The 17,044-nt window shown below is 37.0% G+C and overlaps 1 protein-coding gene across 12 annotated transcripts in view; it reads right to left on the reverse strand.

The window, feature by feature from the left end:
• Positions 1-204: 204 nt before the first annotated feature.
• The window catches only part of LOC131434603 (glutamate receptor ionotropic, NMDA 3A-like), a 646,413-nt gene continuing 629,573 nt past the window's right edge, over positions 205-17,044 (reverse strand). For 11 of the 12 annotated variants that reach the window (XM_058601471.1, XM_058601470.1, XM_058601476.1 and 8 more), the window contains one exon: positions 2,550-2,674. In XM_058601471.1, coding sequence (XP_058457454.1) covers positions 2,623-2,674 — 52 coding nt within the window. In that variant the 3' untranslated portion in view covers positions 2,550-2,622. Of the gene's footprint in view, positions 227-2,549; positions 2,675-17,044 lie in introns of those variants that run through there. The other variant, XM_058601472.1, reaches the window with a different exon arrangement.

The following is a 17,044-nucleotide window of genomic DNA, read 5'->3' on the forward strand; positions in this document are numbered from 1 at the left end:
TGAAAGCAGACATTTTGCGTGGTATAAAGTCTCAAACGCTCAGGTCAGACTGAATTCTTCGAGTCGGTTCTTTTTATAACCATTCATATATTCCCAAAGAACGAAATTTTACTTTACTGTACTATGTACGTGCCTTTTTTTTAACCAGTTGGAGTTTGTAGTCGTTGTAGGAACTTTCTGCTAAAATGCATAGCACTGACTCAGTTTAGGTGCATCGTTTCAAATTCTAGTAGTGAAAAAAGGAAAGCTGGCATAAATAATTAAAGTGATCAACTAATTGATATTCGAAAGTAAGAAGAAAGCGTTTCAGTTATATTCGTATTCACGACATCCAGTTATGTCTGTGACATTACACACCCGTACTTTTTTTATTTGTTCATTAATTATGAACTTTTTTCATTATATTAACTTTAAAGGATGTTTTATGGGATCGTTCATTTGAAAGCTAGAGAAAAGACGCGCATTTTATGTCATGGCCGATATTTTGTATCTTTATTAGATTTTACAGTATAGACTGTTGAAAAAAGGCTCATTTTTGTTAACGCGAAATTTAAAAAAATCATATCTCGAAAATTCCACGTAACGTATTGAAATAAAAATCAATACGTGTGTAATATTTTGGAGTTCATTACCAAAAGAAAAAGTTATATGAAAAAAAAAATTGTTGGATGCCTGATTTTGCGTGAAATGCCATACACACACACACACACACACATATATATATATATATTTATATATATATATATATATATATATATATATATATATATATATATATATATATATATATATATATATATATATATATATATATATATATATATATATATATATATATATATATATACAAAATTCATAATTGCTGGGGACTTGAACGCACGGCATGAGCTGTGGAAAAAACAGACAGAATAGAAACGGATTCATACTTGTCGAAGATTACGAAGCTGGACAGTACAACGTCCTCGCTCCGGATAAACTAACGCGACTTTCCAGATCGGCAGGAACTATTATCGCACCGACTGGGTCCAATTTCAACAAATCGCCGACCAACTTATTAATATCGATTTGCCACTTGATTCCCCGATGGAAATCGATGCGGCCCTATATTCCTTCCAGCATTCAACCACAGTCGCTCGTGATAGGACGGTTTCAATACAACATATGTCGAGTTCCTCTCTTCAAATTGACAGTGTCACCAAGAAACTCATCCGACTTCGAAATATCTACCGGAGGCAGTATTAACGAACTGGCATCCTAGATAAGAAGACCTCTTATAACAACTTAACTAGGATAATCCAGGATTGAATAACTGAGCTTCGCAACAGGAACTTCTATCAAAAGCTTCGAGAAATTCTTCCACATTCAAAGCCCTTCTGGTCCTTAGCGAAGGTGCTCAAGAAAAATCCGAAGGCTATTCCTCCTCCGATGTCACCCTCATCACTCATTTGATTTCTTAGCTAAAATTTTTAACAGGTGCTGGGATGTATTATAATAGCCAAGATCCTTTCCAAAATTCCAAATGTTAATATTCTTCACCAAGGCTAATTCACGTCCAATAACCCTAACAAAATGCGCCTCTCGCATTTTACCAACATATTGCAATGCCATCGTTCCATCGGCATAGTCAATACAATTACCCTGGCCAAAGACCTCCGCACAAGCACAACAACAAATTATATAATTGCTAGGACTGCATAAAGCGACAGGCCAACGGTCCCAAATTTATGACATCACAGCTGAGCTACAGCGGTGAGAATATTCTATAGACCTTCTCCACTCTCTCTCTCTCTCTCTCTCGCGTACTCCCTGCTTACTCCAAATATGTCACATAGGGAATCAGTAAGTAAGGTTACTTTAGGATTTGAAATAAAGTAATTTGAAATAAAAAATCAGTCTAGTTTAGACGAGCCATACGAACACGGCTTTTATTTAAACAAATAGAGAAGTACACCACATGGCGAACCGTTGACAAGTGTCACGGACCAACAATGAAAATCAGTTAGTGAACATACTTTAGTGATTGCAAAGAAAGTAGTAGCTTGCTAAAATGAAATTATAGCGTCGAACGAGATGGCAAAGAATACCATCCATTTGTTAAAAACTGTATACAGAAAAGACAGTGAAATTTAAGGAACATTACGATAAAGCCAGCTAAAGGAAAAAATAACCTAGTGCTACTGCAATGTGCAACACCCTATACATTGAGTGTATAATATGAACGGCTAGTGATTGATAAACGTGTCCATAATGGGAAGTAGTGTAGTAGTAAACAAGCGCATCAAAACGAAGATGCGCAGGTGAATGTTCTAAATAAGCTGTCGATGTACACAGAGTTTCACTAGTCAAACGAGCTCAAGTTAACACTAATACTGGCAATGGTTGCCATTCAACTGTTTTTCACAGCTTATTTGCTGATGAGGAGAGTAATGAGGCAACAAGCCATAAAAGCGACACGGTCAATCGCAAATTTTGACCGTGTATGAATACAAAAAAATCTAACAAAATAAGGGAACAGTGGTCCTACGGGACAAAATCAAAAAAAATCTTACCCAACAGAAGCGAAAGTTAAAGAACTAGTGAATCGAGGTCTGGCGGCAGGAGTAGATCGAACGATACCCCTCATCAAACATCCATCGTTTGCTTATCGAGTAAGTAATCCAAGGTGAAACGAGTGCTTGAAATAGATATGAAAATAAGTTAGATTTAAGTGCTATGGCAAGCAGTTATTTCGATGCTTTAATCCATTTGTTAGTAGTACACAGATAAACTAATTAAAATGCATTTACGCGTACTGTAGTGCGTGTTACATTAGCTGGGTGATTAATAACTATGAAACACTAAAAAGTCTTTATACCTATTGCAAAAAGGCAGTAAACACACCAGAATCTAGAGAATTATTAGAGTCAAAAAGGAAGAAGTGCGCTGAGGCGTTTACAAGGTTTGAGCTGTTTTTAATAGCAAAGGAAGACGAAATACCGAACGAAGAATTTCATATACTTGAAAAAAACTTGTGAGATCCATTTGAAAAAAAAATATGACGACTATTTTCTGTGCCTCCGGAATCGGAAACTGGGGACCAGGATAGCCAAAGTCAGTTTATTTGGACGTCTACTGATAATGACTATCGAATGGAGTAGTTTTGGGGTAAGTTTAAATTTTTTGTCGTGAATACGACTTACTTTACTATGGGGTGCCTTTTCAAAATTAGCCATATTGAAAAATGGGCAGAACTTAATCGTGAATATTTCGACTTGCATTAATGGCAGCAACATAATTCTTTCACTATTTCATCAAAAATATGATCAGGAATTTACGATAATATTTTGAACAGTGTGAGATAACCACAAACAATTCAAAAATTTAGTTTTCTGAAAATTTTAAAACAACACGGAAAACTTTTTACTTTTGCTAGGGTTTTTTCGCGCAAGGACGACGATTTTGAGGTGGTCAGGAACATATCTTCAACTGAATATTATAAAAGGGGAACCGTGGTCGAAAATCGATCATTTCTTCGTGTGCGTTGGATGAAATCAGACGTCGGGGCGAGAAGACGCATTCAAACAGCGGCATCAGAGAGCGTGGTTAAAAACCTCAAAGCAAAGCTAGTTTCAATTCAAGCAAGAACGATTGCATCAGCTGCTGGTGCTTTGCATTGTAGAGAAAGAAAACAAGAAACGAAAAGTGGACAACATTATATAAAATCGGCCGTTCTAATGGCTCTAAATGTTATCTAAAGAACTATTAGGATTACCTCTTAGCAAATCTAAGGTAGAAATCATCAGTTTAGTGAAAATCCAAAATAATTTGATTTGCTTCGTGCACTTTTCGCTGGGCGAAAATCGTTCGAGAAAAATGTTCCGAACTGTGCTAAATATCGTAGAGAATTCCACAATTTGGTCCTTCTATAAGGCAGAAATGATTCCTGTACGAATGGTTCCTGTACAGCACCTTGATAGTTGATCGTTGAAAATTTTAGCAGTGAAAAGGGGGAAAGTTTCGCAAGTCACACAATCGATCAACTATCAATTCGAATTCGAAAGAGTAAAGAAATCATGTCAGTTTTATTCGTATTCACGACATCCAGTTATGTCTCTGACATTACACACCCGTACTTTTGTTTTTTGTTTATTGTTTCACCCCTCTAAGTGATGGTATCTAAATATTGTACAAACTTTCCCTATAATTCCGGAACCGGAAATCGAATCCAAATGAAACTACGAAATTTTGTGTGGGACCATAAGATCATTCATTTGAATCAAAGTTTGTTGAAATCGGGCGCGCCATCTCTGAGAAAAACGAGTAAGTAAATTTAAATTGTAATTTTTACATTAATCACCTTATAATTCCGGAACCGGATGTCAGATACAAATAAAATTCGGAAGTTTTGTGAACGATCATTCATTTGAATCTAAGTTTTTGCAAATTGGTCACGCTATCTCTGAGAAAAATTAGTACATATATTTTAATTTTTTTGCACATTTTACCCCATTATTCCAAAACCGGAGGTCAGATTCAAACAAACGCAGAAAATCGGCTCAGCCATGTTTGAGAAAAAATTATGCATATATTTTCATATTTTTTTGTTCATTTTACCCCATAATACCGGAACCAGAAGTCGGATCCTAATAGTATTCAGGAATTTTGCATGGTACCAACAGACCTTTCATTTGTATCTAAGTTTCTGAAAATCGGTTAAGCCATCTCCGAGAGAAGTTAGTGCAAAAAACTTAACATACACACATACGCACTTACACACACATCTACCCATAGACACACACACCACATACACACAGACATTTTGCGTACTCGACGAACCGAGTCGAATGGTATATTACCCTCGGCTCTCCGGGCCTCGGTTTAAAAGTCGGTTTTCACTGTGATTGCATAACCGAAGTAATTGCGAATTGCGAAGAAGTAGAAAATCTAACTACTTCTCTCGAACATGTCTACATTAAACAAAGAATACCCCCTGAGGTTGCAAAAACAATGGCCACCAAAGCGGGACTAAATACCCTTGTATCAGGAATAAACCAACCTGAAACAAAAACAATAATAAAAGCAGGAAACTTCCATTCAATAAAGGAAGCAATCCAAAAAGCTCAAGAAAATCTGACCGAAAATACAACCACCGCGCAAGTCTTAACTACGCGCGCTAGACAAAATCATAATAATTTCAAAACCCATAACCGTTTCTCTAGAGGACTTTAAACTGAGCGCTTCTAACTTCATTAAGATCGGAGTACGAATGACTAACTCAATTTGTACTCTATTGATAGATTCCGGAGCAGATATTTCAATTTTTAAAGGAAATAGAATAATTCCTAATCAAATTATGAATAGAAATGTAAGAACAAAATTGACAAATCAATTGGGTTAGTCGGATCAATATTATCATGCTACAAAATGTATGGAGACGGGTTATGTCACGAGAGACTGCACGGAGAAACCAAAGCGAATGCTTTGCACTCCGGAGGACGGGAACGACAACCAACCTACAAGAGGGCGATCACAGCTATGGAAATTATCCAAATAAATTTGAATCATTGCGACACCGCACAACAACTGTTGTTGCAGTCAACGACGGAAACTAGGTGTTATGTCGCGATTAATTCAGAGCCGTATCAAGTGGTGGTCAGGTGGTGGGTAGGTCGGGTGCGCATGCGACACAAATTATGGGCAGTTTTCCGATTCAAGAAGTGGTAGAGAGTTCTGAAGGCTTCGTGATCGCAAAAATCAGTTAACCGACAGTTTGACCGGACGAAAGCCAGAAATCATCGGAGGTGACTTCAATACCTGGGCTGTAGAGTGGGGCAGTAGATTCACCAACACAAGAGGATATATCTTGCAGGAAGCCCTAATGAAGCTAGATGTACATTGTAGCACGGCAGCGGATCAGAGGACACTGATGCGGGTGAGCTAACAAGAAGAATGATTACGGCTTGTGACGCCACAGTGCCGCGAAAACTGGAGCCAAAGAATAAACAACTTCCAGCTTACTGGTGGAACGAGATACTCATCACACTACACGCTGCTTGTCTCAGAGTTAGGAGGCGGCTTTAGAGAGCAAGAATGGAGCCGGCCCGGATGGTATACCAGATCACAATATCGTCGGAGGCAGTATGCGTTATCGCCGGGATGATCCCCATCTGCATCACACTGGCAGAGGAAATAGAGTGCTACCAGCAGAGAGACACCAGAAACGCCAGAAAGATTGTGAAAATCAGTTCGATCGCGAGGTGGCAGGAATGCGATGAGACGGAGAAAGAAAGGTGGACGCATAGCCTCATACCAAACCTGTCGGCGTGGATAAATAGAAAACATGGCAAAGTAAACTTCCACCTGACGCAGCTCCTATCCGGCCACGGCTACCTCAGGAAGTACTTACATCGGGCACCTCAGGAAGTACTTACATTCGGGCACGCAACATCAACGTGGTGCCCGGAGTGCGATAAGGTCGAGGAGACACTAGTGCACGTGCTAATCGTATGCCCTAGATTCGAGGAAGTATGTATGGATATGCAGAAGGTGCCAGTAAACAACGTCGTTGAAAAGATGTGTCACGAGGAAAGCACATGGAACGTGGTCGACACAGCAGTCACACGGACACTTTCTGAGCTGCAAAGGAAGTGGTGGTACGACCAGCGAATTGACGCTGACCGCCAGAATTGATTTCGGTCTCTGGAGAGCAACAGCAATACACCAAAGCACAGAAGACAGCAAAAGCAGAAGTTTTCAAGCGGAAGTTCGGTTGAACACAGCCCCCCATCAAGCAGTCACTCCTAGTAGACACTGGCACCGAATAGACCCAATGTTGCTCGATTATCAAAATGCAACGATCGCCAATGCTCATCATTCGCTTTCTTTCGCCAAAAAACCAACACACACACAGAGACATTACTTAGCTCGATGAACTGAGTCGAATGGTATAATGCACTTTTTTACTAGTCGGTTTGCAGAATTGATTGCATAACCTTTATACATGAGAAAGGCAAACAGCGACTGATGAGCTTGAGCTTGAACGACCACCCCTGGTTGCGCCGGCCAGGCCCGAATGTAGATCGTCTAAGGAATGGGAAGGGATCTTAGTCGAATACTTGTTGTTAATAGAGGCCGTAAATACTACGTACTCTACAACTCTGAAGCTAGCCGGAAATTGATAGTTCGAATGAAGTTTAATGAAGATATAATTTAGTAAAACAGAGTAATCAGATGTGAAACGTTAAAAATATCTGATAGCTGTCGGATAAAAGACACTCCTGCAATTGTCGCCTTTTACGACAAGGAAGCAGGAACCCAGCGGATCTTTTCTTGGAAGATCGCCGGATTCCATAAGACATCTAGACTGGTACTGTCCGGAGAAGGATAATAGGTACTATCAATCTACTAGTGGACCCCAGCTCCTAAAACTGGTTGACGACTGAAAAATAAAAACACTGTCGATAATCGCACGTACTAGTTGGTTGTTTGTATGAATGTTGCAAACTTTCAATACGTCACTTGCATAATTGTAACGGTACAATTATAAGCCGTAAACACGAGAGCAAAAGTTACGAGGTTGTGTAGGGGACAAGACCGATTAAATAAAAAATGCAATGCTCAAATTCACTCATGAATTGAAAAATCCATAACAAATTGTTCTACCATCTAGAATTTCTAAATCTAAGTTGGGCATTAGTATGACATTAATTCCAATAACTTACTTGTCAAACTCGTCTCGAAAATACAAATTGTATAGTGGTTTGATTTAAAGAATATTCGCAAACAAACAAAAAAAATTTAGAATTGTGATATAAAAATTATTGAAATTCACTCGCCAAGTATGGACAAAAAGTATCTATAATTCCTTCAAAAATTCATGACATATGATAAAATGTTATTCATTTATATATCAATATGTTATGCACTTTACAAACTAGATATTTCTAACGAACAACTTATAAGAACGTTGCATTTCTATAGGAGAATGTCGTCTAGGCTGGACCACTTTTTGAATTTACCCTGTATCTTTTGTTTATATTGGAATATTCTAAACCGGACCGTCGTAAGAAACTTCTAATTAGGGTGAATTGCTGCGCATAATATAAATAAGTTGTAAGGAGTATGTTTTGGGCGTTATGAGACGTTTGCGTGAAGTAATTCGCCGAAAAAAGACTAGATATGTGGAAAAAAGGCGGGTGAGTAATGTCAGAGACATAACTGGATGTCGTGAATACGAAAACAACTGACATGTTCCTTAACACTTCCGAATATCAATTAGTTGATAAATTGTATGAATTATGCAAGCATTCCCCTTTGCACATTTTTCGCAAAAACAAAGGAGGCTTCACTTTTTGTTGAGAGGCTTGTTTCTACCTGATTTCGTTTGTAGCTTTTTCACTAATGGGTGGTCCTAACGGCTATAAAAATAGCCGCATTCAGAATTTTAATGTTGATTATTTCATTTCGGATTTGCATAATTTATTGAAACAAACTATCAATATGCTGAAGGGACTCGTTTGTAACATTCAGAAAGGTCAAATTGCGTAATTCTCTACGACATTAAACTCTGGAACATTTTTCGCAAAAACAAAGAAGGCTTCACTTGATCTCGTTTACTGTGAGTTTCACACAGCGAAATGTGCACAAATCTAACCAACTGAGGATATTTCCCTACGATTTGCGAACAACAAATCCTAATAGTCCTTTAGAAAACTTTTAGAGCCATTAGAACGGCTGATTTTGTGCAATGCTCTCCACCGTTGTTTTTTCACCAATGCTAATGACTGGCAGCTGTGACGTAATCGCTCTTGTCGAAAGCGAAACTAATTGTGCAGACGACACAAAACACATCTGCTCGCAGTGGCGATACAATCCAAACTAATTCAAGTTTTGTTAAGAGATTTCCTTTTATGTGATTTCGTTTGTAGCTTTTTCACTAATGGGCGGTCCTAACGGCTATAAAAATAGCCGCATTCAGAATTTTAATGTTGATTATTTCATTTCGGATTTGCATAATTCATTGAAAGAAACTATCAATATGCTGTAGAGATTCGTTTCCAGCATTCAGAAGAGTCAAATTGCCTAATTCTCTACGACATTAAACTCTGGAACATTTTTCGCGAAAAAAGGCTTCACTTGATCTCGATTACTGTGAACTTCAAACAGCGAAAAGTGAACAAATCTAAGCAAACTGTTCTTGATTTGCAGTAAACTGAGGATATTTCCCTACGATTTGCGAACAACAAATCCTAATAGTTCTTTAGAAAACTTTTAGAGCTATTAGAACGGCTGATTTTGTGCAATGCTCTCCACCGTTGTTTTTTCACCAATGCTAATGACTGGCAGCTGTGACGCAATCGCTCTTGTCGAAAGCGAAACTAGCTGTGCAGACGACGTAAAACACATCTGCTCGCAGTGGCGATAGAATCCAAACTGATTGAATTTTTGTTAAGAGATTTCCTTTTATGTGATTTCGTTTGTAGCTTTTTCACTAATGAGCGGTCCTAACGGCTATAAAAATAGCCGCATACAGAATTTTAATGTCGATTATTTCATTTCGGATTTGCATAATTCATTGAAAGAAACTATCAATATGTTGTAGGGATTCGTTTCTAGCATTCACAAGGACCAAATTGAGGAACTCACTGCGATATTCAGCACTTTTCGGAACATTTTTTCCGGATGATTTGTTGTACAGCAGCAGATATTTTGTTCTCTTCCTTAGAACGCGTTCTTATTGGCTGGTGTTGACATGGATCAAATGAGACAGGTTTTTCAATAGTGTACTATTGAAATACTTCAATGCTTTTGCTATACACGTTTAAATTGAAAAATTTCGATTCTATTGGTAGATAGATTATATAAATCCTTTCACAGATCACTGAGCTATGAGCTTTAAAAATACGAGAAAGGCAAACGCGCCTTCTGAATTATCCTCTTTGATACTCGTTTATACCAAACATTTCAGAAAAGTTTAATTTTGAATTATTTGAGACTATGTCACAAAACTGAAAATTTTATCATAAAATTGTGATCATATTTCCGATGATATGTAGCAAAAATTATGTTGATTCATTAGATACAATAATAGATATTCGCGATCAAAAACTTATCACTCTCTCAGAGGGTAAATTTTGAAAAGGCACCCCATAGTAAAGTAAGTCGTATTCACGACAAAACAACTCGTGGATCTTGTACCACGATTACGCACCGTCACACAATACCATCGTTATCATTGAACGTTTGGCTAAAGACAAAACGAATACAATTCTGGAACCATCGAATTTACATGATTTTGCTCTCTGAGACTTTTTTCTGTTTGGTTGACTAAAGAAACCGCTCCGTGGAACGCGTTTCAGCAATCGAGATGAGATTATGGAAAAACCAAAGATGCATCTGATGGCGGTACCAAAAATTGAATATTGAAATGTTTCGAGGATTGGATCAAGCGCTGGTGTTGCAGTCGAAAAGGACAATAATTTTGTATTTTTAATTTTCTAAATAAATTCCGAGAACTTTGTGACCAAGGCAGTACAGTGTTGCGAAGCCTAATTTGTAGCAGTTCGCCCATTTCCCTCACTATACACAGCTTGGATAAAGTCAAAATCCGTGAAAATGTCAGGATTATATGGACAAATCCCCGTAGCAAGAAATAGTGCTTTCACATTGTACCGCCCTGCATCAGCTCTTATGAATTCGTTGCTAACCATTACAGACATGATAGCCCGAAAAATGTCGTTCACATGAAACTTTAACCTTTTCAGATGTACAGTTATTCTGAAAACAAGCGAAAAAGCCGTTTTAATCCACCTAGTGATGTGATATATATTGCTTCCGCCGTTTTTTTTTCCAAAATTTAAAACATTATTGCGAAAAAGTGCTTACAGATTTATGCCGTCGCTAGCGACAACTTTCTCCCATCTTTCCGGCAATTTTCGGATCCCGGATCGAAAAAGAAGTCCTTTTTTGACGCTATCCATGAAGCAATCCATTTTTCCAACTCTTCGAAGGATTGAAAATGTTGATCTGCCAGGCCGTGTGCCATCGAACGGAATAGGTGGAAGTCAGAAGGGGCGACATCTGTGGAATACGGCGGGTGAGGCAAGACTTCCCATTTCAGCGTTACCAGTTACTTTTTGACCACTTTTGCGACGTTAGGCTGAGCATTGTCGTGTTGGAGGATGACTTTGCCATGTCGCTCTTGATTCTGTGGCCGCTTTTCTTTTAGCGCGCGACTAAGGCGCAACAGTTGCGTTCGGTAGCGATCTCCTGTGATGGTTTCACCCGGTTTTAAGAGCTCGTAGTAAATTGTTATTCATCTTTGAAGGTTTTTTCTCTTCCACCATCATGTTTGTCTTCGACATCGAAATCACCATTTTTAAAACGTTGAAACCACTCTCGACACGTTCTTTTATTCAGAGCAGTATCACCGTAAGTTTCTGAAAGCATTAGATGCGCTTCAGTTGCATTTTTTTCGAATTGTTATAGAAAAGTAAAACTTCCCGCAAATGGCGAGAATTGGGCACATAAACAGACATTTTCGAGCGTGAATAATACGAAAACAAGAACAACTGTCAGTGAAACGGCGATGACAATTCGTTAGGCACTGAACACACTCACTTTAAAGACATTACCATCTATGTATTTAAATCAGCCTCATCCGGTACAGCCACCTATCGGAAAACGGCAAAGCTGTACACCTGATAACCCGTTTTAATCCACCTAGTGATATATATATATATATATATATATATATATATATATATATATATATATATATATATATATATATATATATATATTGATATATATATATATATATATATATATATATATATATATATATATATATATATATATATATATATATATATATATATATATATATATATATATATATATATATATATATATATATATATATATATATATATATATATATATATATATATATATATATATATATATATATATATACCCGAACCTCCATTTACGTAATAATCGGGACTACGTAAATTGAATTATGACGTAAAAAAAGTTTACGTTATTTGGAATTTTCGACGTACAAAAAGTTTTCCTTATGTATATGTATTCATGGATATGTATAATATATTGGATAGTTATGGAACGAAAATTACGAGTATTTACAGGAAAAGGATGTTCTAAGCAGCATAAATTTCCAAGATGGCGACTTCCGGTTTATTGATATTCCTTGAAAACCCTTACAATATGGGTATTTTCGGTACGAGTTTGATAAGTAGATGTCAAAATACAATGTTTGAGGTGTTTCTCAATTCTAAGATGGCGACTTCCGGTTTATTGATGTTCCTTGAAAACCCTTACAATATGGGTATTTGCGGAACGGGTTTGATAAGTAGATGTCGGGAAACGATGTTTGAGGTGGTTCTGAATTCCAAGATGGCGACTTCCGGTTTGTTGATATTGTTTGAAAACCCTTACAATATGGGTATTTTCGGAACGGGTTTGATAAGTAAATGTCGGAAAACGATGTTTGAGGTGGTTCTGAATTCCAAGATGGCGACTTCCGGTTTATTGATATTCCTTGAAAACCCTTACAATATGGGTATTTTCGAAACGTGTTTGATGAGTAGATGTCGGAAAATGATGTTTGAGGTGGTTCTGAAAACCAAGATGGCGACTTCCGGTTTATTGATATTCCTTGAAAACCCTTACAATATGGATATTTTCGGTACGGGTTTGATGAGTAGATGCCGGAAAATAATGTTTAAGGTGGTTCTAAAAACCAAGATGGCGACTTCCGGTTTATTGATATTCTTTGAAAACCCTTACAATATGGGTATTTTTGGAACGGGTCTAATAAGTAGATGTCGGAAAACGATGTTCGAGGTGGTTCTGAAATCCAAAATGGCGACTTCCGGTTTATTGATATTCCTTGAAAACCCTTACAATATGGGTATTTTTTGAGCTGGTTTAGTGCATATTACGTAGAAAATAATGTTTGAATATTAGTGGATTGCTGATTGTATCCTATATTGTATTAATATTTGGGAAGAGTCGCTTAAAACAAACTATGTTGTGCCTCTACAAAACACGAAATATACTGTGAGTCCAAGTTTTTCACTTTGTTCTCTAGTACTTTCACACTTGATGATTTATTGTAATCCGTCCAATGTAATGTAAAATTCAATTGGCTATATTTTGCAAATATTATTTATTTTAATTCTCAATTTATTGAATAACTAAGGTTTTCATTGTTTAAATCATAATCCTCCATTGACACCTTCCACTATCAATATATGTAACACATGGTGACTGGTAATAGGTGTTACACCCGAAAAGATGTGAAACCTTTTATATAGCCAAAATTTGTACAGGAAGGTAGGTCCGAAAATCATCCTCAATGAGTTTTTGCCAAAATCAATTTGATTATTGTGTTTACTCTCTAATACAGTCGTCGCATTTCAAACATATACCGAACGCTTTTGGATGGAAAACTGTGGTTATTTAAAAAAAAACTAAAATGTCTTAGTTCATCATTCATCGAGCTGAGTTGAATGATATATAACGATAAGTGTCTCTGAGCTTCAAACAAATTTTTATTTTCATTCAAATCTATACTCTTTCTATAGAGAAATGCAAAAATAATGGAATGTACACGACTAAACAGTGATCAAAATCGAAACAGATGTTGAATATGGTTGACAGTGCCAAACCATATGATGTAAGTTTTCTTAAATCGGTCAGTCTAAACCGGAGCTTTATTGTTTAAGTGTAGGAAATGTACTTGTGAGATTGTTTTATGCCTCACCGCCTTTAAAACAGGAATTCAAAATTTTGATTATGCAAGCCGACTTTTTATCCGAGGCCCGGAGGGCCGTGTGTCATATGCCATTCGACTGAGTTCGTCGAGTACGCAAAATGTCTGTGTGTGTATGTGCGCATGTGTATGTAACGTTTTATTACGCTAAATTTTATAGGAGATGGCTCAACGATTTTCTTAGATTCAAATGAAAGGTCTCATACAAAATGTGAAAATAAGTACGCCTTATTTCCGGAACTTTTTCCGAAGTTGAATAAACCGATTTTAACACACTTGGATCAGTTAAAAAAAACTCTTCAGGTCTGATACAAATTCCTGAATTTCTCAGAGATGGCGCGACCGATTTCCACAAACTGATTCAAATGGTCTAACAGTCCATTACAAACTTTCTCAACTTCATCTGGATCCGACTTCCAGTTCCAAAATAATTGGGTAAAGTGTGTCAAAAAAAAAGTGCACACCATTTTTGTTTCAAATGTTTCGCGTATGAAAGTACGTCGCCATATGCCATTAGTGAGTGTCATTATATTTGAATCTTAAGCCTGGCCATGCTGATATGGACCGATTCGTGCATAAGAATGAATAACAGTTCAGGTATTGAAATCAGTCAACGAAAACGAAAACAAAAGTTTTAACAGCAGTTCAAAACTTGAATCTATTCAAATAAATCATATTTACTACAATACTGAAAATAAAATATTACCATTTCTTTCACCAAAGAATGAACCTTAAAATATTTACATCGAAGCATATTCATCAATTTATGTATTTGTTTGACAATTTGATTGTAAGTGTCAAGCTAATATCATATTGAATTTGGAATAAAATTCCTGAAGTTTATTTTAAACAATTTTCTTCCAAATATTGACTCGTAAAATCCATTCCAAAAGTAACAATATTATAAAATATTCGACAGTAAGTCATAATTACTCAAACAACGTTTAATAAGAGCTGTTCTTTAAACTCGTTCCGAAAACATTCGTTTTGATACGGGTTTCGAGAAACACCATCTTGGATTTTGAAATGACTTTAAACATCATTTTCCGACATCTTACCAATCCATATTAAAATTATTACCGTTCCAAAAATACCCATATTATGAGGGTTTTCAAGGAATATCAATAAACCGGAAGCCGCCATCTTGGAATTCAGAATCACCTGAAATATCATTTTCCGACACCTATTCATCAAACCTGTTCCGAAAATACCCATATTGTAAGGGTTTTCAAGGAATATCAATAAACCGGAAGTCGCCATCTTGGAATTCAGAAACACCTCAATCATCATCTTCCGACATCTACTCATCAAACCCGTACCAAAAGTACCCATATTGTAAGGGTTTTCAAGGAATATCAATAAACCGGAAGTCGCCATCTTGGAATTCAGAACCACCTCAAACATCATTTTCCGACACCTATTCATCAAAACCGTTCCGAAAATACCCATATTGTAAGGGTGTTCAAGGAATATCAATAAACCGGAAGTCGCCATCTTGGAATTCAGAACCACCTCAAACATCATTTTCCGACATCTACTCATCAAACCCGTTTCGAAAATACCCATATCGTAAGGGTTTTCAAGCAATATCCATAAACCGGAAGTCGCCATCTTGGAATTCAGAACCACCTGAAATATCATTTTCCGACATCTATTCATCAAACCTGTTCCAAAAATACCCATATTGTTAGGGTTTTCAAGGAATATCAATAAACCGGAAGTCGCCATCTTGGAATTCAGAACCACCTCAATCATCATCTTCCGACATCTACTTATCAAACCCGTTCCGAAAATACCCATATTGTAAGAGTTTTCAAGGAATATCAATAAACCGGAAGTCGCCATCTTGGAATTCAGAACCACCTCAAATATCGTTTTCCGACATGTACTCATCAAACCCGTCCCGAAAGTACCCATATTGTAAGGGTTTTCAAGAAATATCAATAAACCGGAAGTCGCCATCTTGGAATTCAGAACCCCCTCAAACATCGTTTTCTGACATCTACTTATCAAATCCGTTCCGAAAATATCCATATTGTAAGGGTTTTCAAGGAATATCAATAAACCGGAAGTCGCCATCTTGGAATTCAGAACCACCTCAAACATCATTTTCCGACACCTATTCATCAAACCCGTCCCGAAAATACCCATATTGTAAGGGTTTTCAAGGAATATCAATAAACCGGAAGTCGCCATCTTGGAGTTCAGAACCACCTCAAACATCGTTTTCCGATATGTACTTATCAAACCCGTTCCGAAATTAACCATATTGTAAGGGTTTTCAAAAAATATCAATAAACCGGAAGTTGCCATCTTGGTATCCAAAACCACCTCAAACATCGTTTTCCGACATCTACTCATCAAACCCGTTCCGAAAATACCTATATTGTACTAATTTCCATGGAATATAAATGAGCCAGAAATGATTTTCATTGTATGCAAAAACCTCTTTTTACGACGTATTTTCAACGTAAAAAGAGATTACGTTATTTGGGATTTATGTCGTAAAAAGAGTAACGTAAAAAGAGGTAACGTAAAAAAAGTTTACGTAAACGGAGGTTTGGGTGTATATATATACGGTAAATACGGTGTGGCTCGTTATAGCGATTATAGATTTTCTACTTCTTCGCAAAATTTTGTTATCGGTCCACTCTGTCGGGTGGCTTTTAATTTTGCAATGATGTTTTCGGGTGTTGAAATGTCCATACACCTCGATTTGACGTTTTCTATTAACTCATTAATATTACTTATATTATCAGGTAGGCCCAATCTTGCTTTACCTGATAGACGTGTTTTTATAAATTTGATTGCCATTGGCAATTGTTCCGCTGTAGTAATTTCTAATAATAAATTTACTGAGTCTACGAAGGCATCCAATCCTAACGGCGTGCCGTCGTACATTTGTACTAACGCAGTTGCCTGGCGGATGTCAAAGACTGCTGGTGTTGTGTTTGTCATTTTGGAGTCCGTACCTCTCTTCTCGTCGACTACTTGTTCTTGTATCTTCGAAGTTACTGTAGTACGGATGTCTGTAATTGCATTTCTTGCTGCTTTAACGAGAAATGTTAATTCTGAGTGTGATAGTCAGTCTTCGTTTTCTAAAAGATTGCTTTCTATTTGAGCATATAGCGCGTTGGCATAGTTTAATTTTGTCGTTAGTGTTTCTGTTTTGAATTGTTTGTTAATCGATTTTTTTAGGTTGTTATCTATAGTTACTAGTGTTTTTATTTCTTCGTGTAATTGCTCTATTGTCATAGACATTTAGCT

Source organism: Malaya genurostris, chromosome 3, assembly GCF_030247185.1.
Source record: "Malaya genurostris strain Urasoe2022 chromosome 3, Malgen_1.1, whole genome shotgun sequence".
NCBI classification, from domain to species: domain Eukaryota; kingdom Metazoa; phylum Arthropoda; class Insecta; order Diptera; family Culicidae; genus Malaya; species Malaya genurostris.